The sequence below is a fragment of the Lynx rufus genome, unplaced genomic scaffold (genome assembly GCF_022079265.1).
Source record: "Lynx rufus isolate CCGP_SWC_20201006 ecotype Redwood Valley unplaced genomic scaffold, mLynRuf1.p SCAF_8, whole genome shotgun sequence".
Classification (NCBI taxonomy): Eukaryota; Metazoa; Chordata; class Mammalia; order Carnivora; family Felidae; genus Lynx; species Lynx rufus.
The window spans coordinates 1,203,166-1,227,562 of NW_025814896.1; the positions used below are offsets into that span (position 1 = coordinate 1,203,166).

At 57.0% G+C, this 24,397-nt stretch overlaps 1 protein-coding gene across 5 annotated transcripts in view; it reads left to right on the plus strand.

Annotated features, from left to right (window-relative positions):
- Positions 1 to 24,397, plus strand: part of DIDO1 (death inducer-obliterator 1) — a 49,393-nt gene that overhangs the window by 18,996 nt on the left and 6,000 nt on the right. For 4 of the 5 annotated variants that reach the window (XM_047069019.1, XM_047069020.1, XM_047069021.1 and 1 more), the window contains 13 exons: positions 201 to 1,032; positions 1,443 to 1,764; positions 4,152 to 4,364; positions 5,189 to 5,399; positions 14,014 to 14,488; positions 14,610 to 14,769; positions 16,019 to 16,135; positions 16,259 to 16,360; positions 16,500 to 16,635; positions 16,889 to 17,417; positions 17,802 to 17,955; positions 18,663 to 18,752; positions 19,569 to 19,764. In XM_047069019.1, the coding sequence (XP_046924975.1) occupies positions 203 to 1,032; positions 1,443 to 1,764; positions 4,152 to 4,364; positions 5,189 to 5,399; positions 14,014 to 14,488; positions 14,610 to 14,769; positions 16,019 to 16,135; positions 16,259 to 16,360; positions 16,500 to 16,635; positions 16,889 to 17,417; positions 17,802 to 17,955; positions 18,663 to 18,752; positions 19,569 to 19,764 (3,535 nt within the window). In that variant the 5' untranslated portion in view covers positions 201 to 202. Of the gene's footprint in view, positions 1 to 200; positions 1,033 to 1,442; positions 1,765 to 4,151; positions 4,365 to 5,188; positions 5,400 to 14,013; positions 14,489 to 14,609; positions 14,770 to 16,018; positions 16,136 to 16,258; positions 16,361 to 16,499; positions 16,636 to 16,888; positions 17,418 to 17,801; positions 17,956 to 18,662; positions 18,753 to 19,568; positions 21,036 to 24,397 lie in introns of those variants that run through there. The other variant, XM_047069022.1, reaches the window with a different exon arrangement.

A 24,397-nucleotide genomic window follows, 5' to 3' on the forward strand; every position in this document is an offset into this window, starting at 1 on the left:
ACTTAAAATTTTTTCTAAAAAGGTAACTGGTTTTAATGGACACCTTCACTCCATGTAGGTAGAAAGCTGTTGTTGCCCCCGCGCCCCCTCCGTTGTGTGGATTAAAGGCCGCGTGCACTTTCAGCTCCGGGATCGTTGGTCATTGGCCCAGAAATGTCACCCCGTTAACGTCGCTTGTGGTTTGGTCGTTTCCCCGTTAGGTATGGATGAAAAAGGTGGCCCGAGCAATGAGGAAGCACCCAAGGCCATCAAACCCACCAGCAAAGAATTCAGGAAAACGTGGGGCTTTCGAAGAACCACCATCGCCAAGCGAGAGGGTGCCGGGGACGCCGAGGCGGACGCTCTGGAGCAGCAGCCCCAGCAGGGCCTTTCCTTGCGGCGCAGCGGGAGGCAGCCGAAGCGGACCGAGCGCGTGGAAGAGTTTCTCACGACGGTCCGACGGCGAGGAAGGAAGAATGCGCCCGTCTCCCTGGAGGACTCCGGCGAGCCAGTGTCTTGTCCCGTCACGGACGTGGAGACGGCATCGGAAGGGAGCGTGGAGAGCACGTCGGAGGGGAAGGGCGGGCCCACGGCAGGCTCCGCGGGGGACAAGGAGCAGCCGGCCGCCCCCACAAAGGCCAAAGGGGGTGAGGGCGAGGATGACACCTCTGACAGCGACAGCGACGGGCTGACTTTGAAGGAACTGCAGAACCGCCTGCGGAGACAGCGGGAGCAGGCGGCGGCCGACAGATCCCCCAGGAGCCTCCAGAGCCGCCTGCGGAGGAAGCGCCGAGAGCAGGGTCCCACGCAGACCGGCGGCACGGAGGCGGCCGGTGCCGCAGAGAGCTCGCTGCCCGGCGAGCAGGAGCCCGAGGCCGAGCGGGGCGCCGTGTCGGAGGCCGAGAAAGACGGCGGAGAGCAGGAGCCAGAAGGGAAGGCGGCTCAGGGGATGGAAGGCAGAGGCCCCAGGGACACGGGCCGGCAGCGGCCCGAGTGTGAGGCCTACGAGCCCAACGCTCTGTACTGCATATGTCGTCAGCCGCACAACAACAGGTAGGCCCGGAGCCGCCCCCTGTCCTGCTCGTGAGGCAGCACAGACTGGGATGCCCCCATCCTCCTAGAGGCCCCTTGCACAGCGCCGCTCTACACCATTCTGGAAGGGGGCACAGGGGCAGGCTACGGCTGGGTGGGGGGCGGGAGACGAGCGTGGTCTGTAGGCTGGAATGCCAGGAGCCGGGCAGCTCACTCCCAGAATGCTGCCCCCCCCCCGAAACAAAAAGACCCGAATTTGAATGATGGTAAATTCAAGAGAAGGGCATCGAATAGTCATTATTTTCTTCCCTCTTTCCTGTATTTTGGTTTCTTTCATAATAGGGTTTGAAAGCCAATTCATTTTTTAACGTACCAAAAATCGAGCGTTTGTCGTGTTTTCCAGTCCTGATACCATTATTGTATAATTTTAGGTTTATGATCTGCTGTGACCGATGTGAAGAGTGGTTTCACGGCGACTGTGTGGGCATTTCCGAGGCTCGGGGAAGGCTCCTGGAGCGCAACGGCGAGGATTACATCTGCCCGCACTGCACCATCCTGCAGGTGCGGGACGACGCGGAGCCCGAGGGCACAGAGCAGCAGGAGGCCGGGTGCGGGCCCACAGACTCAGATGGTGCCGACTGCACCAGCATGGGGACGGTGGAGCAGAAGTCCAGTGAGGACCAAGGAATAAAGGGCAGAATTGAGAAAGCCGCAAACCCCAGCAGCAAGAAGAAGCTCAAGATATTCCAGCCCGTAAGTACTGGTGTGCGAGGCCAGCGGGAGGGGCGGACCCCATAGATCACAGGTTCCCGTCCACAGAGGGAACGGTGTCGGGACTCGAGAGTCTTTCTCTCGGAGCAGGGCGCTGTGTCCGCCGTGGGCTGGGCTCTGCTGGAAGGCAGTCCTCTGCACTTTGCCTCGTGGGCCTCCCGCGCTCGTGCCCCTGCAGGACGCCACAGGGGACCTTTTATTTAAGTCCTGTCTATCTCCCATATGGTTATTATCAAGTTAACGTTTTCCTTAAACACTTAGTTACAGAGTTTGGTTTTTGGGGGGTGCCTGGGTGGCTCAGTCTGTTGAGCGTCCAACTCTTGATTTGGGCTCAGGTCATGATTCTAGAGTCGTGGGGTGGAGACTGCTTGAGATTCTTTCTGTCTCTTCCTCTGTCCCTCTCCCCCACTGGCACTCTCTCTTTAAATAAAAATAACTTAGAGTCCGTTTTTCTTAAATATTCTTTCTGGAGTCTTGATCTTCACGTGCACATGTTAACAAAATTATTTTGAGCTCCTGAAGTAAACGTACACCTGTATCACCTGACCCCACCATCCTGAGAGGGCTGGTGGTCTTGCGAGCACCAAGGGCAGTGCTGGTGATCCAAGGTCCCCGGGCAGGAAGGCGGGAGATCCCTCTGGCCTGACCGCCTGTAACAGTCTCAGGTGCTCCCGGTGCTCCCGCCAGCTCAGTCTCTCTTTTCCTAGCTCTGCTACGTGCTTCTCCTTCTAGCTGGCTCTTAGGTCTCTAGGACCATGGCGCTCTGTCCTCTCTCTCATGTATGTTCAGCTTGTGCTGTTGAGCAGTGTCACAGACCCTCATGAGCACGTTCCCACAGCCCTTCCTGAGTCCTGGATGGCCTTGAATTGGAGGCCTGTCCTTCAGTGGTCATTGGGCATGCAGAAGCCGTGAGGGCCGTGGGAGCCTCGAGGTAAAAGTGCCGTGAGGTCTGGACCAATTAAGGGTGGCCAGCAAGGAGTGCCAGGACGTACTGAGTGGGGGTGTGATGCTCACTGTTCATATCATGTTCGGTCATTAAGGAAAATTCATGGAGGGGCGCCTGGGTGGCTCAGTCGGTTGAGCGTCCGACTTCGACTCAGGTCATGATCTCACAGTTCATGGGTTCAAGCCCTACGTCAGGCTCTGTGCTGACAGCCTGGAGACTGTTCCGGATCCTGTGTCTCCCTCCCTCTCTCTCTCTGTCTCTCCCCCAACTCATGCTCTGTCTCTCAAAAATGAATAAACATCAAAAAAAGTTAAAAAAAAAAAAAATTCATGGAATTGGAAATTAACGGGAAAAGTCACCTTAATTTCACGTCTTTATTGTTGATCTGAGGTTATACAGGCTTAATTTTATTCTTGGTTAAACTTGGATTTTGTGGAAGAAAAACAATCTCAGAATACGTTAATTGGAGAAGTAAGATTTTGCTCAAGTACACTTGAGGGATAGGTTCATGTGTATTTTAGTCTTGACCACCAAAAAAAAACCCCACACGTTGGCAAATGTTAACAGAAGTGCACGGGGTAAGATCTCGTGGTAGGTGAGGTCCCTCTTGCTTGCCTAGCGAGTGACCACAGTCCTAGTGGCCTTGCACAGCATGATTTATCAGATCAGTTTCTGTGGGTCAGCGGCCTCTGCACAGGGTCGTAAGAGACTGCACCCCGGGTGCCGCTGCAGGCTGGGGTCTCCTTGGAGGCTCGGCTGGGGAGAGACCCGCCTCTGAAAGACGCCCAACGGTTTTGTGTCTAAATGTGCCCTGTGCGGTGTCTGTGGCACAGCGGTACTACAAGTCATTCGTTGTTTCTCGGAGATTCAAATGGAGTTGGGTGTTGTGCATCCCGTCTGGCAGCCTCCCCCTCAGAACCTGGCCGTGGGGGCTCCCACACAGGACCACTTGCTGTTTGAAAACCTGCAGTGGGGTCTTCTCTCTGCTGCAAGGCCCGGTCCCTCTTTTATGGTTTTCACCTGACTAAGCCAGGCCCTTTCAGTTATTCAGAAGAGTCTCATTTGGGATCTCAAGTACATCAGCGAAATCTCTTCCTGTCTGCCTTGTGATGGAACCTGATTATGGGTGTGAAATCCCATTGTGTTCAGAGGTCCACAGAGGCCGTGCACCAGGGCAGAGTCCCGGGGTCCCCTTCGAGTCCTGCCTGCCACGGGTGGCATGAGGGGTAGTTACCGTAAGCGCCTAGCCAAGGGACAGATGGTCCGGGTGCTTTGGATAAACGGAGATGTGTTTTCGTTCTTACCAGAAACCTAGTTAGTGCCTCCGTTAAAAATCGTGACATCGCTGCTAGTAAGTGGTTCCCAAAGCGCTGTAACCGCTAAAACAGGTGAGCACGCTGAAGCCCTGCGTTTCATCCTGCAGGTGGTAGAGGCTCCTGGTGCCTCAAACTGTATCGGCCCCGGGTGCTCAAACGTGGCGCAGCCTGACTCGGTTTACTGCAGCAGCGACTGTATTCTGAAACACGCCGCAGCTACTATGAAATCTCTAAGCGCGGGTAAAGAACAAAAACCAAAACCTAAAGACAAGACCAAGATGAAGCCAGAAAAGCTCATTCTCCCGAAATGTAGCGTCCAGGTAAGTTGACCAAGATCAGCCCTGTGAGTCGTTGACATGAGAAGCGGGTGGCAGGCGGGCACCTTCGGTGGCCTTTGTGGCCTGGCTGGGCCCGCGCCCCTCCACAGCGCTCCTGTCAGAGTCACAAATGCGCACGTCTTCTGTCCGCCCTCTCGGCGAGGGCGTCACACTCGCGCGGGAGAAGAGCTGGGCCCCGGCAGAGCGTGTGCACCTTGCACTCACACACAGCGAGGGTGGCGTGGGTCCCCTGCGGCCAGACTGGGCCGCACTTGAAGACCTGCCACGTGGAATTGTTCTGTGCTGCATGTGATCTGGGAAGAACCCGGGATGCTTTAAGGTCACGGGCACTTGTTTTACCAGGAACCCCTTGACCAGAGTTTGAGCTCAGCTTGGCTTGGCTGTTTCAGTCCCGTTACGTCTGTGACAAGCAGGGTGTCAGTGGTGCTGTTTGGGGGAGTTGTTCTTAAATGCTGCTCAGCCTTTAGATGGCTTAAATTTTAAAGCTGGTGATTTTGAATCCCAGGCTCCCCAGAGCAGCACTTGCTGCTGTGCACAGGGCCGTGGCAACAACGCCGAGCGCCCAGCCCAGGAGGCGGGACGCCACTTTCCTCCACGTCCCGGCGTCTACAGGGCTTACCCAACACGTTGTCACCCAGGTCCTCCTTCGTGTCCATCGCTCCCCAGGGGCCTGCACCTCGCTCAGGGTGGTGAGGGGCTTCAAACGACCCCAACCGTAGAGCGTATCATGCCTTTCGTCGTGAAGCGCGGCGAGCGAAGGCTCTTCTCTGACCTCCGTAATGATTGGGGTTTTGCTGGTTATCCAGGCAGGCGTGCGAATCTCTTCTGTGCATAAGAGGCCAGCTCCAGACAAGAAAGAAAACATAGCGAAGAAGGCGACAGTGGCCCCTTCGAGGAGCGAGGTGTTCGTGAAGGACGCGACCTGTGAGGGCACGCCGTCCTGGGCAAGCGACCACAATTACAATGCAGTAAAGCCAGAACAGACTGCTGCCCCCTGGCCACCACTGTTGTATAAATGTATGTATCACCTAGGGGTAGCGTCTGGACCCTTCCCGGTCTTTCTGGACAGCCAGCACTTGGGCCTGTCCAGAACTAGGAGCTTTAGCCACGTTTAATGGGGCACCTTCAGAGATCGGAGCAGATTTCCGAGTCCGGGATGCCTCCAGCCCCGTGCACCTCCTCAGTGTGTTGGCGCTTCCTGTCAGTACAAACCTCAAAAAGCTGTACAAACCTCATTGCTAAATTTAGTTTCACCTGGCGATCTAGGTCTTTAATCTCTTTCATTTTTATTGTCGGGCTCTGGTAAGTATCCGTGGTCTCCAGCGAGGTCTCACTGGGGGCTGCACTTCCGGCACTCAGACCCCACCAGTCCGGGGGCCTCCGCCTCCTCTCTCCGCGCAGAGGCGCGGGGAGGCCTCTGCGGGCAGTGCTGCACCGGATGCTCAACTAAAGTAGGATTTTCAGGAGTTCAGTCAGTTTGGATCCAGCAGGAATTTTTTTCATGTCTGATTCAAATACTACACACACACACACACACACACACACACACACACACACACAGACACACACACACACTCCAGCTTTGAAGGCTGTTTACCGCTGCTCCATATGCTCTAAGGTAAGTGAGCGTGCGCCCTGACCCTTGGAGCAGTGCCCCCAGTGGAGGGGGAGTGCCGCGCTCCCTGGTGCCCGACTCCTCTCCGGGGTCGTGCGCTGTCGGGTGGGGCCCTCAGCCTCGGACAGGCGCCCTGGGCCAGAGCGTGCAGTGGGGTCCTTTCTGTTCGCTCATTTCTCAGTCAGGCGCTCCAGAATTCTGGAAACTTAAATTGATCCATAGGGCGCAGTGTACTCCATTATTAAGATTCTTTTTGTTCCGTTTTAATTTATGTTCTTTTATATTGTTTTGTGCTTCTTACAAAAATTCCAAAATACTGAGTAGTCTTAAATTCCAAGAGTGTAGACTGCGTGCTGCATTCTCCTGAGCGCAGGAGCTGGGTGCTCCTGTAGGTCATTGCTAGAGCCCGTGTGGTCGGGAATGTGTAACTACTCACTCGGAGAATGTAAGTGACCTGAGACCTACGGAATTACAAGGCAGTACTAGGTGGGTGGGGAGGGGGAGTTAGGAGTGAGCTATTAAATTACAGGATTAACCGACTGCTGTGTTAAAATGAGTCTCTGATACACCTTAGGTTGTTGAGCTGAGAACTTCGTTGCTCGCGACCTGCCTCAGATTTTCAGCAGAATAGCACTTTTACAGACCTCACGCACGTCCCCGCAAATGAGCATCACGGATGAATACTGGTTGGGGGGGGGGGGGCGGTGCAGGAGCAGTTCACTTTGGAACACTGTGCCACAGTGCTCAGAGTTGGTCACAGGCACGTGACAGGACAAAGGAAACCGGGAGTCACCCCGGAAGCCCTGGCCGGCTGCAGTACAGTTCCATCTCTGTCGACCAGACCTGGAAAAGCTGCCGTGAGGCTCCCCGTGCGCGTGGGGGTGGGGGTGGAGGAGTGCTGGGCGAGGACGGTGGGCACACGGGGTAGGGAGTCCAGGAGGAGGCCCCCTGCTCTGCCCCTCTCACCTCCACCTGCTGCTCTGCCTCTCTCACCTCTACTTCTCTGCCTGCTTCCTCTGCACATCAGCCCCCCCGCTGAGGCCCGAGCTGCTTCAGCTGACAGGGGACAGATGGGTGACTGCTGGCCTTTCTCAGCACACTCACATGTCAAAATTAAAGCTGATGGATAGCCGCCATTTATGGAATGCGTAAGGGACACATTTTTGAGCTAGTTGCTTCTCATCCCTTTTTGTTGCGCCAGAAATGTCATCTTCCGATCATTAGTAAAATACCCGACTTCGGTCTCGGTGAGTAGCAGTTGTGTCTCTGCCTCTCTCCCCCCAAACTATCACCTCACAGTTGGGGTCGCAGGCAGCGTGCGCACACACAGCAGAACCCTGCGTCCCCACGGGGACCACCCCCTTCCTTTCTGGCTGGCCGCAGAGTGCTCTCCTGGGTTAGGGTCCAGCTGGCGTTGGGACAGTGGTTAGGAGGAGGCATTCCCACGTTGACCCGGGTACGTGTCAAGTCTGTGGGCAAGTTGCCACCCAACCTGTCTTGCCTACTGTTGAGGGAACGACACTCTGACCCCGGAGGTGCCCCGGGCTTCCCTCTCCTTCCCAGGCCGCTGGTGCTGACCTTGGGTTGTGGGTGTGGGGCAGCCGTGAACATGGGTGCAGGGAGACCTCCCATCAAACAGGGAAGGACTCAAGCTCTTCCTGCTTCTCACAGAAACATCAGCAGGGGTGATGCAATTCACATACCATTGTTCCTCTGACTCGTTTTTTTGTTTTTGAGGATTTCTGTACAGTTTCTTTAACTTCTAGAAGCAATTGCCACTTTATTTCTTCACTCAAGTCATGGTACTCCTTTGTTTTGATAACCTTATTTTTTTCTGTTCTTTTTCACTGTTGGGTCAACCTCCTGTTAAGGCATGAAGAGGGCTGAAAACTTTTTTCTAAGATGCCCCTGATTTATCAGAGTTCAGAAGTGAAGTGGAATTCTGATATCCATATGCACCATTCCTGGTACCTTGGATCCCCTATGTGGGCTCATTAGGGGACTTCAAACACTGGGGTTCTGAACGGATTTTGACTGGAAAATGGGATTTCTGCGGTTTCATCTAGTTGAGAAGTAGAATGGACACCCTAGCAACCTCTCCACCCAAGCTCAGATGTCTTAAAACCGCTCACACAGATAGAAGCATCTCCTCACTAAGTGCCGGGCACACCTCACTGTCCACCTGCTTACGAAATGGATCAAGGAGAACGTGGATTTTCACAAGGATAACTAGGGGTGTGGGCTCCGGAGGCGTGCTTAGGAGCCCTAAATTTCCTATAACAAATATGGGGGGCGGGGCACTAGGACCCAGGAATACTTTGTAGAAATGGAAATCCTTGGGTTCTGCCAGTTGCGGGAGCCATTTTTATCAGTCCGTTCCAGAATGGTCCTTGGCAATAAAATGTGGTTGGAGACCAATCAGACCTGGTACATCTGAACCAGTTAGAGGAAAAACCAAAACTTGTACTGATAAAAGATTTAGCTTGGCGAGTCTTTAACGTTATCCATGTAGCTGGAGTTTTCTGAGTTCTCAGATGATAGTCTGGCATTTTAAGCAGTTTTACTTTTTACAAGCTTAAAACTAACAAGACAGGTCAGGGAAAGGTTTCACATGCCCGTCAACTTAACACTCGAGAGGAAACCTTCTGTAGCTCCCAGTGCCGCCCCCTTAGTAGTTGTGCTACAGTCCCTGGCAGGTGGGGGGTGCCGGAAGTTTCCAGCAGGGTAGGCCTCGCTCAGGCCAGCGACTCTGGGGAGCTGCGAACCTGCTCTGTTACGTAAAGACAGGCTGCAGGAGAGTCCGTCTGCGGGCCTCGGTGTCCCGGAGTCCACGGGTCCCTTCGACGGTGCTGCTGTAGTCCCACCAGTGCAGCACAGGGATTTCAGGGCTGTCTGCATAAAGTAGGACGTTCTTGATTATATGTGTGCGATGCGTCCCTGTGCACATAGCTGTATTCTTTGCTTCAGTAAACCGAAGAAGCTTTGCTGAGAGAAGGCTGGGCCCTCTGCTAGTGGCGAGAGCCTGGAGAAGCTCAGCCAGGAGCACACAGAGGTAACTGCGGCAGGGCCCTGACTCTGGTCCGCACCGGGCCAGCAGCCTGGTGGTTTCTGCTCAACGGGGCCCTTTGGGACGAGGGATGGACAGAGAAAGGTCAGCGGGCTCTCCTAATGTGGCTCAGGCCCCTAGTGTGTTGGGTGAACTAGTAAACCATTTGGGTACAGATGATCCTGCTTACGATCACCCCTGGTGGGAGCTGCGGTCATGCCTGTCAGCCAGTTCAGAGCTCTGAGTCCCACGGGAGCCTCGGGCCCTGTGTGCAGTCCTGCATTGGCCGTGGGCCACTCCCCTGATGGCAGCTATGTCGTCAGGAAGGGCGAGGGGCCCATCTCCCCACGAGACCTTGGTCCCGTCTCTTCCAAGTGGTTCATGTTGGAGGACGGTCACTGGTTCTTTTCTGGATTACCCATCCAATATGAACGAGCTTCGGGGTTGATTTTCAAAGTACTGGACGTGAAACTTAAAATGAGGGAGAGTGACTTCCTTCCAGGCGTATTCCGCAAGTTTCTCGCAGAGTTCTGCGCGCCTCTCTGTTAAGGCGGAAGTCACTCGAATATGGGACGTCAGTAAGAAAAGCCTTGTGAAGCCCTGACCGTGACAATCTGGGGGTCTTCATAATGACCTCCTGAAGATGGTGTCTAGTCCGAGCAGCACCGGGGTGCAGCTTACGCTTGCTTGAGTGTTCATCGGGAGGTGATACGTGCTTTCTGATAGAAAAGCAAGTTGGTACTTTATTGTGCTTCTCGAAGAAAAATGCACTTTCAAGCGTTTAAGCAAAGGCACAAGAGCAAACTGGTTTTGTCTTGCTCTGGTCCCCTTCACTTTTCACACCAGGATAAGTCCTGGCCGTCAGAGGTGGGAAACACGGGGCCGCCCGGCCCGCCCGGCCCGCCCGGCCCTGTGCCTTCCCTTCCTGTGGTGGAGCCCACGGGGCAGGGTGGCCTGGCTCTCAGCTGAGGGGCACAGTTGGGGCCGGCGGGGTGGGAGCAGGGGCCGGGATCCTGAGCCAGTGGGCGGGTCTGCGAGGGGCACGTGGTCTCTCACTTGGGGCCTTGGGGGACCTACCTGCCCCGTGGAGCCCGTGGAGCCCGCCGGCGCCTGACGCCCTGAAGCGCTGTTTTCTTTCTTTGGCTTTTATAGCCGGCCACCCGAGGCGGGTGTGCCTGAGTTTCATCTTGGGGAGTTTTTAGGGTAAACTGGTACTAGTTCGGGCAGGACCAGAGGCACAAAAGCTTTAGAGCAATCTGCAGCCGCACTGAGGGTTTGTCACCCGTTCCCGTGAAGGGCAGTCCCTAGACGTGTCTGGGGCCGCCGGGCCGTGCGGGGCGGGAGCTTCACCTGAGCGGCTGCCACTTCCTCTGCTGCAGCCCGGGGCTCCCGACTCCGCTGAGGCCCGCCAGTGCCACCCAGTGGCCAGCGGTGCCGCGGCACCACTACCGCCTGGCACTGTGACAGGCTCCGATCCGGGCGTGCACGCTGGCCTGGCCTGCCGTGCCCTCTTGCGAGGCTTTGCCCGAAAGCGCTCATCTCTGTCACCAACAAGCGGCCCGATCCGGCAGAAACCGCTCCATCTGGGCCGATGGCCTGACCCCTCGGGAGCGGCCCTTCCTCTGGCTGCTAGAGTCCCGGCGAGCCCCTTAAGTCCTGCCTGGCCCGGCGTTCCCCGCGAGCGGGCCCCAGGGTGTGGGCATTGAGGGAGCCTTCGCTGCCAGAGTGGCACAGGCTCGGCATGCTCCCGCCGGGCGGTCTCCCTCCAGTAGGCCGGGCAGCCTCCGGCGGGGAGTGCAGGCACCTCGCCTTGGCGGACCGGAGCGGCCTTCAGTGCTTGGGGCCAATCGACGGTCCCCTGAAGCTGCCCTTGGGTGGCTGTCTAGAATAACGTTTTTTTGGTTGGCTGTGTACAGTTATTCCTTGCTCTTCTGGAAACTTATACACGGCATCCTACGTTTAGTGAATCTGGATAAAGAGTCTGCAAACTTGATTTTAGCTCTGCTCAAAAATAGAGATTCTCTCACTGCGACAGCATTCCGGTGCCGTGCAGGGCCAGTCACTCCGGCAGCAGCCAACGCGGGCCCAGCTGGCAGGGGGACCAGACGCAGCGGGGTCTGCCGCGCTTGCCGGATAGAAGCATGGTGGACGTTTTCAGCCTGTCAGAGTGGAAGATGGGCGTGTCCGATGCACTGGTGGCGTCCCCGGCAGTTTCAGAACGTCGTACTAATAATCTGCTTTTTTATCTAATTGTCATACCTCTTTATATACTCCCTCAAGCCCACATGAGGGATGACAGGAGCTGATCTTAAAGAGGTAGCAACCGGTTCTATAAAATAGCAGCATGGTGAACAAGGAAAGCCACCCTCTGCTTTTTAAATAGATTGTGTTCATTTACCACCGAAGCGTTCTTGGGTAATAGGTCACTTTAATCCTACGTATTGGGAATGCCCTAAAAATGATGTTGACTTGGCGTTTTGCTGAATGAGAAAACAGGTCAGACAAGTGGAAGTATTGATTTTAGGTTCTGACTGGGACACTTTGGAGTAAGCGTTTTATTTTTTTATTTAAAAAAAAATTTTTTTTATGTTTATATTTGAGAGAGAGTGAGAACGGGGGAGGAGCAGAGAGAGAGGGAGACACAGAATCCGAAGCAGGCTCCGGGCTCTCAGCCTGGAGCACACAGCCCGACGTGGGGCCTGAACTCATGAACCGTGAGATCATGACCTGAGCCGAAGTCGGACCCTTAACCACCGAGCCACCCAGGCGCCCCTGAAGTACGCGTTTTGAGAGTTCCAGTTTTTCACCTTAAGTGAAACTCAGCCACTCAAATGTCAAGTGACGAGATTTGCTTCTGGTGCCATCACACAGGTGTCCTGTACGCGACCAGCCTTCCCAGGGTGTCTGGAAGTGCCCTAGGCCAGCTTTCTAAGTGTGCTCCTAAAGTGGTCTTGGCAGAGTTTGTCTTCATGAAAGGCAGTGACAGAACCAGTTCTGGGCCTCAGCTGTCATGACGGCTGCTGGCGGCCAGCTGCCTGCCTCTGCTCAAGGTCCGTGTGCTGGGGGCCTTGCTTCTGTCCCTGTCCTTGCTGGGCCGCTCTTCTCTTGCCCCCTGCTTCCTGCAAGAAAAGGGGCCGTCCAGCTGATTTCACCCCAAACTAGCAGCCCCCACCACCACCACCACCAGCAAGGTGGACCTTGTGGCCAAATCTGAGTTGCTGAAAATCTGTCTGAGTGTTGAGGTCCGGGACCCCTGAGGTCTGTGAACATGATGTGATGGGACTGGAGAAATGTTCTCTCGTCCCCATTATGTGCCCGCTTCTTACTTTGCAAGAAGTCATCGTTTCCGCGTGCTTTCTTGAAAAGTCCAGATCCCGAGGGCATGAGACATTTACGGGGGTGGCCGTTGGTGACGGTGGGCACAGGTGATGACAGGTGGGGTGGGGGTGGCGCACAGGCCACCTTGGGCGGGGTGGGCGGGAGGCTCTGTGAGGTGAAAATACCGGCTGCGGAGTCCGAGTTGACAAACCCGGTGGCCAAGTACTCGGGAGGCTGGCTGGCCTGAGATTTGGATCCGTGCCGCACTTGGATACAGACTCGGTAGGATCCGGAAGTTTTGTTTGTAAAGCGGAGAAGAGGTCCCAGGCCCTCCAGTTCCCACTGCTGCGCCGGCCCTGTCGGCTGCTGCAGGGAGGAGGCCCGTGAGAGCAGCGCACTGGCCCTCTGCCCACATGGCCGGGACCTGCGGCTGCCCGAGGGCCTCGTCTGCAGGTTGGGTCCCCTCTTCCCTCACCGGAGACTTTCTCCCTCGTGCCTTAGAACAGTTAAGAGAAGCAGCGGTGGCGGACGGGTGACCGAAGATCGCTGGAGCATGTGTCGAAGCCCACCCCCACCCCCCCATTTTAGTGTCTGAGAGGCAGTTTCTCCGGTGGTCCCTTGAGTGACTTAGCCGCCACCCTCGACAGCATCCCCACGCGGTATCCTGGCCATTTGGCTCCTCCAGACCCCTGTCTGTCACTCTACACTGCACCCACCAGGGGCCGTCCATGACCTTCCTGCTTGCGCTGCTCCCCGAGCAGCTGTGTACCTGGAGGGGCTGCGACACTGGCCCAGAACCGCCTCCCTTGCTTCCCTCACACCTTCACCCTGACGGTCTGATCACAATCGAGACCATCGGTCCTTTCCGTCCTTTCTCTCCCCCACCGACATGTGCCAGCATCACGTAAAGATTTTTGTGCAAGTGAAGAACTTTCCACGTTATTTTAGCTTTCGACCACAGCCCTTGTTTGGATCAAAAGCGCTAATTTAGTGTCCTGCCCCATAATGGGGTACAAGCAGAAGACCGTGGGGACATCTGTCACACCGCCTCTCACTCTTTGCACGTGGAGCGGCTGACCTTCCCTGTGCCGTGGGTCCCCTCAGCTTTCCCTCTTGCACTGATGCCCTCCTTTGCCCTTGACTGCTGTCCAGATTGGGGGGGGGGGGGTGGGGACATCCGTGTGCGGTGCGGCCCCCAGCAGTGCAGCTCGCCCTACCGTAGCCCAAGGGCCGGCGAACATGCGTTTACAGAGAACGCGTCTGTCTGATTTCTACACTCAGGTTCACAAAAACATTACACTTGTCTGTGAAAGCGTTCTTCTGAATCTTTTTCTGATCCTGCAAAATTTGTCATTCAATTTTCAAGTTAGTGATTTAAATTAAGACTTTGGAAACTCAGGTTTGTTGCTTGAAGTGAAAGGTTTAACATAATAAGCTAGCAAAACATTATTTTCTGAAATACGGCGTGGCCACTTACAAATATTGCTGGCAACCCCTAACTAACACTCGTGAACTTCCTGATTTTAAGTTGCCGTCCCGGAGTAACGCGCGGTAAACTTTGCTGGTTCCGGGGCGAGCGTGCTTTTTGAGTCGGGTGACCGCACAGCCGCCACCTCCCTGCCTCACTGAGCGTGTTCATGTCTCACTTGCAGCCATGAAGGAGGACAGGCGTGTGGAGGAGAAGACCGCAGTGGTGGCTGTTGGGCCGAAGAAGATGGCCCCTCCGGGCTCCTCAGCAGGCGGCAAACAACCTTCACCCAGAAACCTCCTGTCGAAGAAGTCCCCTCCCTTCGCAAACGCAGCAGCAGCCAAAGTGGCCAGCAAGAAGTCGCCGTCGGGCTTCAAGGGCACCATACCCAAGAGGCCGTGGCTCTCGGCTGCCCCGCCGGGTGGCGCCCCCACCACCAAGCAGGCCAGGCTGGTGCCTGGGACTGCCACGTCCGCTTCCAAAAAGTCACCGGGCTCTGCCGCGTTGGCGGGGGCCCTCAGGAAGCCGGTGGCCACCTCCGGCCCCTTGGCTCCTCCGGCCCCAGGACGCCTGGGGACCTCGAGCCCTGCCCTGTCACAGCCAAATTCACAGATACGGCAGAACATAAGACGCTCCTTGAAGGAGATTTTGTGGAAAAGGTGGGCTGTCCTGCTTGATTTCTTGCTGTCGAAGTGGGTTCGGCCTGGTCGTTTTCACATTTCCACCCTTCGAGACCAGGCACAGGTGGGATTTACGCAGCTCTTCTCTTCCTGTTCCTAGAGTCAACGACAGTGATGACCTAATCATGACGGAAAACGAAGTAGGAAAAATTGCCCTCCATATTGAGAAAGAGCTGTTTAACTTGTTCCAAGTTACAGACAATCGCTACAAGAGTAAATACCGCAGTATCATGTTCAACCTCAAGGATCCCAAAAATCAGGTGTGTGCAGATGACCCGAGTGGGAACGTTCTGGCTTTCCAGGTTCTTTTAGCCACACTTCATAGTGAAAAGCTAGACACAGCACACTGAAGAGCTGTCCTTTCCGTCGAAGTCGGAAGGACACGCCTTGTTGGTATAGAGAATTCCCGTTTGTCCTTCCCTCCCCTGCCTAACCTGGGGTCGGAGTCAGGGGTTCTTGCTGGTTCTCTGAAGTCCGTCCTCGTTTCACCAGATTGTTCTCTACACGTGGCTGTATGGTTTCTATTGTTCCATTGGCTCCGGAGTAATATTGAGATTCTTTATCTTAGAGATACGGGTGTCTCCATCTTTGAGCTTCAGACAACTTTCTCTGCCTTGTTACTGTTCCATCAGTTGAGTCAGCCTGCTGATCTGGGTGTCCTTGAGCAGTAATGGGTCCTAAGCACGCCCTGCAGCGCTCCCCCCTTGGACAGGTGCTGTTCTCACTCAGGGAGTGGGGCAGAGTCCTGATGGCAGCCGTGGGGGGCAGTGTCTCGCAGTGAGGTTGAAACGGGAGTCACTCAGAAAGCATTGGCCACTCGCCTGGTGTGGTTTCCCCCAGCTCCTGCCCTCTGAGGCTCACCGTCTTCTGGCCTTCTCTCCAGATGTTCAGGAACAGACTCCCATACTCTCACCTCCCATCACATGTAGTAACACTGTAGGGGGGGTGGTGATTCCCACCTTTACTCCTAATCTGGTACCTTTTTTTTTTTTTTTTTTTTTTTAGCTTTCTTTTTAAAGTTTATGTATTTACTTTGAGAGAGAGCATGAGTGGACAGGGGACAGGGGGGCGGGGAGAGAGAGAATGCCCAGTAGGGGGCTTGGTGCCGTGAGCGCGGAGCCCGTCGCGGGGCTCGATCTCATGAACCATGAGATCACGACCTGAACCGACATCAAGAGTCGGACAGACACTCGACCGACCGAGCCACCCCGTACCTTCTCGAGTTGGTTTTGTTTTCGGTGGGGTCTTTTTAGCAGAGTCAGTGCGGCATGGCCCCAGGGGCCACTACCTGGCACTGCCCGTCGGGGACAGCGTGGCATTTACCCTTGTGGGCCGCTGGGGAGCCGGGTGAGGTCAGGTCCCCTGCTGCGCTCAGTCCTTCGTCCTGTTGCCGCCGGGCCTCTGGCGAAAGTTCTCGCGCTGCTGGGTTTTTCTCGTATTCTCCCTGGTGTCTCAGAAGCGGACGCCAAAGTGTTTTTAAACGAGTGAACGAAGGGTGTTTGTTTACAGGGCCTCTTCCATCGTGTTCTGCGTGAGGAGATCTCTTTGGCAAAACTCGTGAGGATGAAGCCAGAAGAACTCGTGTCCAAAGAGCTGTCCACGTGGAGGGAGCGGCCGACAAAGCCTGTGAGTGCCAGCCGGTGAGGGGGCTCGGCGCCGGTGGCCTGGGTCCCCGGGGGCGGCTGCTGGGCGAGGCACGAGCGAGCCCTCCAGAGCGGGGCTTCAGGCTCTGTGTCCCTTTCGTGTCAGGCGATGGCGTCCAGAAATAAGCACGGTGACAGTAAACAGACCACCGTTAAGCGGGACGCTGTGCCCAACATGGAGGACTCGCCACCCGTGTCCGATTCAGACGTAAGCGTTTGGGGCTCCCGGGGTTTGCGAGGGTCGGGTAAAAGCCCCTCCGTTCCCAGGGGCTTCGGTGTCCGAGTCGCCCGGCACGGGGCCGCGGGACGGGCAGGAAGGGCTCAGGCGTCCGCTCGTCGCCCCGCAGGAGCAGCAGGAGTCGGTGCGGGCCGTCCCCGAGCAGAGCGCCGCGCCCCTCCTTGACACCCTCAGCAGTATGTTGAAAGACACCACGAGTCAGCACCGGGCGCATCTGTTCGACCTCAACTGTAAGATTTGTACAGGTGAGCGTGGCTTGGGGCGTGAAACCTCGGAGCTGAGACTTCACCGGCTGTTGTTTGAGGTCGCTGTCCTCCTATGGCAGTCGTACCCGACCCACGTGAAACAAGTCAGAAGACTGGGGCGGTTTTCTGAAGTTGTGGTGTCTGCCTCTACCTTCACGGCTTTTTCTTTTTCGTAAGAAATCATCTACTCGCGGGCAAGCTGTGCCCTCCGGCGTGTGGGATTCCTCACGAAGGCCTTCCCCATGTTCTTCAGGTCAGGTTCCGTCATCGGAAGATGAACCGGCTCCAAAAAAGCAGAAGCTGTCCACTTCTAAGAAGGAAGAGTCGAGACCCAAGTACGACACCGCTCCTTCTGAGCCAGTTCTTAGCTCGGCGGATGACGCGGTTCCGGAAGCTCTGCCCGAAAGTGCCTCCGAGCCAGACCTGGACAGTGCTGCTTCGCACGCACACTTGGAGAGAAAGTATTTCCCTGCGCCGCCGGGAGACGGCCACCCGGAGCCTTCTGCCCTCGAAGGCCCCTCCTGCCCGGCCACCTGCGGGGGCCCAGTGCTCACCACGGTCACGGTGTCTGGCCGAGACCCCAGGACCGCGCCAGGCGGGTCGTGCACAGTCACGACCCCTGCAGCAGCCCGCCCTGACGGCGCCCACCCGGCGGAATCCCGACAGGAGGTCCCGAAGCCTGCCGTGACCTCGGTGACGGTGCCCAAGTCCATACTGGCGAAGCCGTCCTCGTCCCCCGAGCCCAGATACCTCCTGCCGGTGCCACCGTCACCGCGCGTCAGGTGCGCTCTACACGCGGAGTCCGGACAAGCCATGAGTTGCGTTCCCTGTGGGTTAACAGAAGGAGCAGAGGGGAGGGATCCCAGCACTCGGCTCAGTCCGCTGCGCCTAGGTGCTTGGGTGCTTTGCACGGGCTGCCTGCTCGCTCTTCTAAACCTGCGGCTCTTAAAACCCGAAACGTGATCTTGTGGTCATTCGGGTTTGTCACCTCTTCATTATTTTTTCTTGACCAGAACGCGTCACAGTTAAAAGTACTTGATTTGAAAAAAACTACCAAAACGTGCGGAGTTTGCTCTTGCTGTTAATAATTGCCGAAGATGTCCATACTTGGAAAAGTTTTGTGCAGAAAGAAAGATTTATCTCTCTTCTCTGATTTTGTTTTACAGCCTCTCCGAGTCAAGGTCCCCTCCGGAAGGAGATACGACCCTCTTTTTGTCTCGACTCAGCACCATTTGGAAAGGATTCATTAACATGCAGAGTGTAGCAAAATTTGTCACTAAGGCGTATCCCGTCTCAGGGTGCTGTGACTATCTCAGTGAGGTTAGAACCGGGAGAGGGAGAGCGAGAGAGCGAGCGTGTGCGCACAGGCGTACGTGCACGCGTCTTCTGTAGACGCCCTGACCCCACATAGACTCCAGGGTGGCGGCCTTCCAGCAGCGTGTCCGGACGCATAAGCACGGGAGGCACGGGAGAGCCCGCTGTCACGAGTCAGCAGGTTAAGCAGTTTGGACGGTGGCAGGCACTGAGATGAGCAGTCGGGCATCCCGACATCGACGACGAAGCCGCCATCGTCTTCCCCCCTTGGTGCAGTGAGGGCGTTTACCCAGGGCGTGCGCTCCCAGCTGAAGGCGAGGTCGGGCACGTGTGAGTGTTGGTGTGCAGTAACACGCACAACAGCTCTGCTTTTACAGACTTAGTGCGAACAGCGCTAGGGTGTGCGACCTCCGCAAGCAGCCTAGTAAGTTGTTCTGGATCGTATCTCGTTGCCGTACGCATACGTTCCCGAAAGATGACCTAAGAGTTTTGCAAAACGTAATCCTGTTTGGCTGGAGGCCATCATAGCACGTTTATGTTTGGTGACTCATAATCCTGGATGATAACCAAGCACCATCTAATACTGTTATGACCGTTTCCTTTGGAATGGTTGTTCCCGAGTCTCAGGTAGTTGGATGCCTCGAAATTACTGCGTCAGTGTCTCCGGGTGCCGTGGGTTTACCGGTCATTTACTCCAAGTATGTTTTGTCTAGGACCTGCCAGACACGATTCACATTGGCGGAAGGATCGCGCCCAGGACGGTCTGGGATTATGTCGGCAAGCTCAAATCTTCTGTGTCTAAGGTACCTGCTTTAGTCTAATCTCTGCACCTGTGGCGGAAGGTGTGTGTTCAAATGCAACTTCCTCTTTCGCTTTTTATCTCGATGGGTCAGTACTTGAAATGTCAGCCTGTAAGTTATTAAGCGTCGCCAGGTAAATGTTTAAAATTATGTTTGTAGCTGGATAACAGAGTGTGTTTGGGTGATACGGTGATGGCAGTCTTATTACAAGTAATTTTAATGACGGGTGCTGGGCGGTGTTAGAAATACAGGCGCCGTGTCTCCTCATTGTTTCTGTGACCGAGGAAGCCAGCGGGTGCTTTATGGTGACCCTGCTGGGGCTCGAGGCCTGGACTCGGGGGGGGGGCCTGGGTGCCGTGAGCCCCTGAGACGCGGCTGCTGCTGGGCTGCGTGCAGGGGAAAGGGCTGCCTTCCTCCTCAGGCTCCACACGGGGCTCAGACCTTCTGGGCTCCTTGAGCCTTCCTGGCTCTCGTGTAGATCACACGGCCGGGTGATCGGGACCACTGTCCTCACAGCAGATGATGTGTCGGTGCGAGAACACCACGAGAGGGGCTGTTTCGAGGACGTGGGGCTACGAATAGGCGTGATCTTGAGATTCCTGCCGAGACCAGGGTTGGAGTCCAGCAGCCTGATCCTGGACACCGTGTCGTCCCTAGCACTTGTCCCAACGTGCGGGCCGGCAGGGCCGTGGGAACCAAGTCCGGGGAGCTCTTGTCCCTCTCCTGTGAGACCGCTGGTGAGGTTCAGGTGCAGGCTGAGCGCGGACGCCTTCTCCGGTAACCTCAGGCCAACGTGCTCTCGTCCTGTTTGTGCCGCAGGAGCTGTGTCTCATCCGCTTCCACCCCGCGACCGAGGAGGAGGAGGTGGCCTATATCTCTCTCTACTCCTATTTTAGCAGCCGCGGCCGCTTCGGTGTCGTAGCTAATAACAGCAGGCACGTCAAGGACCTCTACCTGATCCCGCTGAGCGCCAAGGACCCTATTCCATCCAAACTCTTGCCCTTTGAGGGACCAGGTAAGCGCCAGTTTTCTGAGTGGTGACGCCTGATCCCACACGTCCCTTTCCCGCCAACGCCACGTCCTCCCGAGCTGCTCACGGGCTTTGTAGCAGCAAGAGCGCTGAATGCAGGTGAAGCCGTGCTGAGCTATAGGACTCGGCCTCTGGGGTCCCGGGGATGGCGGGGTGCACCAGAAATACCCTCACCGCTGGCACGAACTGTCTTAGCAAGTGGCTCGCAGAGGGGAAAACCCCTGTCATGGCCTCGGGCCCATGGAAGCGCAGAAGAGCCGCAGAGGAAGGTAACCGTTGACGCGGGCTCGCGGGTGCTTGCGCTTTACCGACAGCTCAGAGCTGCGCGCGCGCCAGGCGGGTTCCTCTCCTGTCTCCCAGGAGACGCAGGAGAGCAGCTCTGTCTGTCCGTTCCTTACAAAGTTCTGCTTTTGGAGGATTACTTGCAAATTAGTCTTAAGCGAAACACCCAACGATTCAGACTTGTCAAGGGGTTGAGGGCGATTCCAAGGGGCACCCGGGCCGGGAGGGGCGCGTGACTAGCCGCACACTTGGCAGAAGGCGCCCACATTGAAGTGTCTCCTTGGCCATGAAGTCCCCAAAGGATTGAGAACGCCCGCAGGGCACCGTATCTGACGCACGGTGGGCTCTTTTTGAGGTGCTTTGTTCCGGGGGCAGCGGCCGAGCGCCGGGCCATTGCTGGCGCCGCCCGGACCTGGCACCTCCGTACCCTTGGCCCCGTCACCGGTCCTGGCAGGCGCTCCCGCCACAGCCACGCGCCGGACCCTCCCCACCTAAACCGTAGCGGGGCCCCGCGGGGCTGCTTCGGCCAGAGTGTGCCTCCCACGCCACACGCACGGCCCAGGTCCCTACGTGTCAGAAGCAGGCCCCAGACGGTAGCGGTGGGTGTCTGTGACCGCCGGGCCACGTGTCTGCTGGCACGCTGCATTGAGTCACCTCACTGCCAAATACATGAAAACCAAGTACTTTAGGGTGTCCCCTTCCACACTCCGTGGGGGGAAGAGACGCCACCCGACGACGGGTGGCGGCAAGAACCTTGGTGGAGGTTCTCGGCGAGCGGCTGTGTGAAGTGTGCTGGCCTGCTCCCTGGATCGCCGTCCTGTGCTCCTGGAGGCGAAGACGAAGAAACTGGTCTCTCGGGCCCCGTGGAGAACCTCCGGTCAGTCGCCAGTGTAGGAGCTCGTGTGGAGAATGTGGCGGAAGCGTAGGGATCCTGGCTGACACAGACACAGGTGTCCGCAGAGCTGGGCGGGCGGGGGCGGGGGGGGGGGGAGCGGGGGAGGATGCCCAGCCTCCCTCTGAACAAGAGTAAGCTGTCCCCGCTGCAGGGTCCGCAGAGCATGAGCCTCCCTGAGACTCTGCTGTGGGATGAGCAGGACGGGGCCTGTGTGGGGGCTCCGCCTGGGCAGGGGTGTGGGGAGCTGGGCTCCGTGGCTAGGCGGGCACGGGTTCCTTGCAGCGGATGGGAGAGGAGACCCTCCATTGGAGTCGCAGTGGGTGCAACCCAGCTGGTGGAGAGGCCGGGGCCCCACGGGACATTCCGGGGCGGGGCGGGCGGGGTGGGGCCTCTCGCCCGACCCGCTGAGCACCCCGACACACTTGGGGATCGGCCACCCGCCCTCCCAAAACTACAGCACCACCCGAAGAGCCCCCTGAAAGAGCTGTGTTTTAAGGGCTTCTCACCCTAACCTCATTCAGCATATGTTTTTTATTCTCCTGATGCCATTGCCTACCATTGATATCTGTGCGTATGTGATCCGCTTCCCCAGCGAAACAGCCTTGGCCCCAGGCCGGGTCATCTACCTGACCTGCCTCGTGTGTTCGTAACATGACTTGGCGCTCTCTGGGTGCGGATGCTCGTGTGTCCCGGCCTCGTGGTGGGTGTGTGCGTGTGTGTGCGCGCGTGCTCGGAAGCCTGGGTGTGGGTCCTGGTGTGTGTGTCCCGTGTGCACGCATCTGCGGGGCTGGGCGCGGGAACGTTTCTCCTGGGTCACAGAAGTGTCCTCCGTGGCACAGGCTGGTCGGAGGGCAGCAGTGATGTCCCTCAGCAGAACAGCCTGCCGTCCGGCCAGCACTGCCCCCAGCCTGGCGGGGGCGCCCTTGACTCCCGCCGCGGCCCTGCCCACGGCTGTCCCTGGCCTGAGGTCACACACCCAGTAAATGCTCCCGCTAGGGAGCAGGGCACAAAGCGCAGGCCTCGGCGGGACGCAGGGCCGCGGCTCGGGGGAGCCACCAGTCTGGGTGAGGGGCCTGCTGTGTGAGCAGGGGGAGGGTGTGAAGAGGAGCTTAGGGTGGAGGTAGGGAGGGTGCCACAGGAGCGACCAGCGCTCTTCCCGGAGCTCCCTTTGTGGAAAGTCCTTTTATTCCCGTAGAAAATCACAGGTGCCCTCGCCTCCCGCACTCGGGAGCCCAGTAGGTTTCGGTGACGTGGGATTCTCCCCAGACTCTGGCTGTTCGCACCAGAGGGTGCTTAAACCACGTCCTGACCCAGGGACTCTATGTGAGCCTGTCCCTTGGCCAGTGCTGCGTGTTTTCGCAGCTCCACGCTCCTGACCGGACCCACGGAGAGCGTGTCCACACGCGGTCCGTCCTCAGCCCACACACCGAGTGTCCACGCGGCATTTCAGAGCACAGCCAGAGCACGCTCGGCTCCTGAGGACGTTTCCGTCCGTGCGTGTTTGTGTGACTCGTCCCCCAGAAATGCCAGGTTGTCATGTTCTGTCACACGGTGTCATTCTAACCACCTGACAGTGTGATCTCAGAAGACACCTGGGAAGCCTGAGTCTCCCTCAGCCAGCAGACTGTTTCCCACTTGGGACGTTAATGTGAGTGGCCTCGAGCTGAGCTGACAGGGCTCTTCTCCCCTGGGGACGTGGGTCTCAGATGCTCTCCACGTCTCAAGGCCTTGTACACGGAAGGAAGACCGGGCACGCTGGACGTTCGTCTTGTGTGTGCCCTGTGACCCCGACAGGACTGGACCCAGGCCAGGGCGCCCCGTCACTCCCGAGTGAAACCAGGGCACGGGTTCGCGCCTGGGACGCCTGTTGGGTGACCTTGGGCTTCTAAGAGGCGCACGCCGTAGACAGCAGGGACACCGCCTGCCCGGGTGCTGAGTGGCGAGGGCTGTCTGCCTGGAGTGAAGCCGTGGTGCCGGCTTCTGTATTCATTTTCACTGCTTTCTAAATTAGCTGGGAACTCTGGGTTGAAGGATTGTCAGGTAAGCATTCCTCGGTTTTCCTGTGTGTGTGGTGTGAATCGGTGGCTGTGCTCACACTGTCCTCAAAGTCAAGCGTGATCTTGAGTCCATGTATCGCTCTTTCTCCTTCGAAATCAATAAAAGTATTTTCTAGAAACTGGTCACTGTTTGTTTGAATTTGAACCGTTTGTAGCTCTTGTCGCAGGGCCGCCGTGACGGAGGACGCGCCGACGCCACCCAGCCGTGGGAGCGCAGCCCGGCTGAGGGTGTGCAGGGCCGTGCTGCTCTGAGCGCCTGGACGAAGACGGACAGCACTCTCCTTTCACCTGAAACGTGTGCTAAGCCCCGTGGCTTCGTACGGGTCTCAGGGAGTCAGACTTAGACGGAGGCGCGTGTGTGTGTGTGTGCGTGTGTGTGTGCGCGCACGCGCGTGTGTGTGGTGGTGGCGGCAGTGGGCTGGGGGTGGTACATACTCTTGCCCTGTACTTGCCAAGTCTCTTTCTGGACCAGTCCTACTTAAGAACCATGGCCTGTTAACTCCCACGTAGTTTCTGCTTAGCAGGAGTGAAAATTCTGTCTTGATGGATTCAGACCATAAGAGAGTCTTCATTTAAAAAAAATGAATAGTGTAGGGTACCAGATTTAGGAGTAAAAGCACTACTTTCATAGTTCCGGGGTTAAGGAGTCAGCTTTCAGATGGCTTATTAAAACTAAGTTTTGTCCCATGATGTGTCCGGGTGGGGGGGGGCGGGGGGGGACAGGGGTGTGCTTCCCACACCTTCACCTTCCCTGGCATCCCTGCTGCTGACACACCTGGATACAAGCCCTGGTTTTGGTCTCATGTCAGAAACCTGCTGGCACACGACCTTGCAGATGCCCCTGTCCCTGGGTTGGTCCACTGTTTCTGTACGGGTGGTGTGAGTCTAGCCACAGAGGCTGAGGCTGGAGACCCACCAAGAGCACTCAGGGATGCCCGCATAAAGCCAACCAGGCTTGTTTTCCGTGCAACACACCCCGGAGACCCATTGCCCTGGCACTTTAGAGGACGTGGGTGCCGACGCCCCTGCTGAGCCTGATCGACACCCCTCTGGAGGTGGGACGGCACACCCCACCCGCCCACCCACCTAGTTGCCTGTTTCCATCTGCTTTGCGAGTTACAAACCTAACAACAACCCTCCAAAGGGCGGTGGGGTAAGTAGGCATCTCTGCTTCTAATGATGGACGAAGGGAGGAATTTGGCAAAACCGGAGAAGCAGCCCTGTGCCCTGGGCTGCAGCCAGTGTGGTCACCACCACCGCACCCTCTCCTCTCCTGAGGAGCACTCGGCAGCGGGCAGGCCTGCAGAGGGCCCTGGCTGGGCGACGGGCGTTCTGGAGGAGAGCCGGCCCCCTACTGCCTCCCAGATGGGGGCACCCGTTTGAT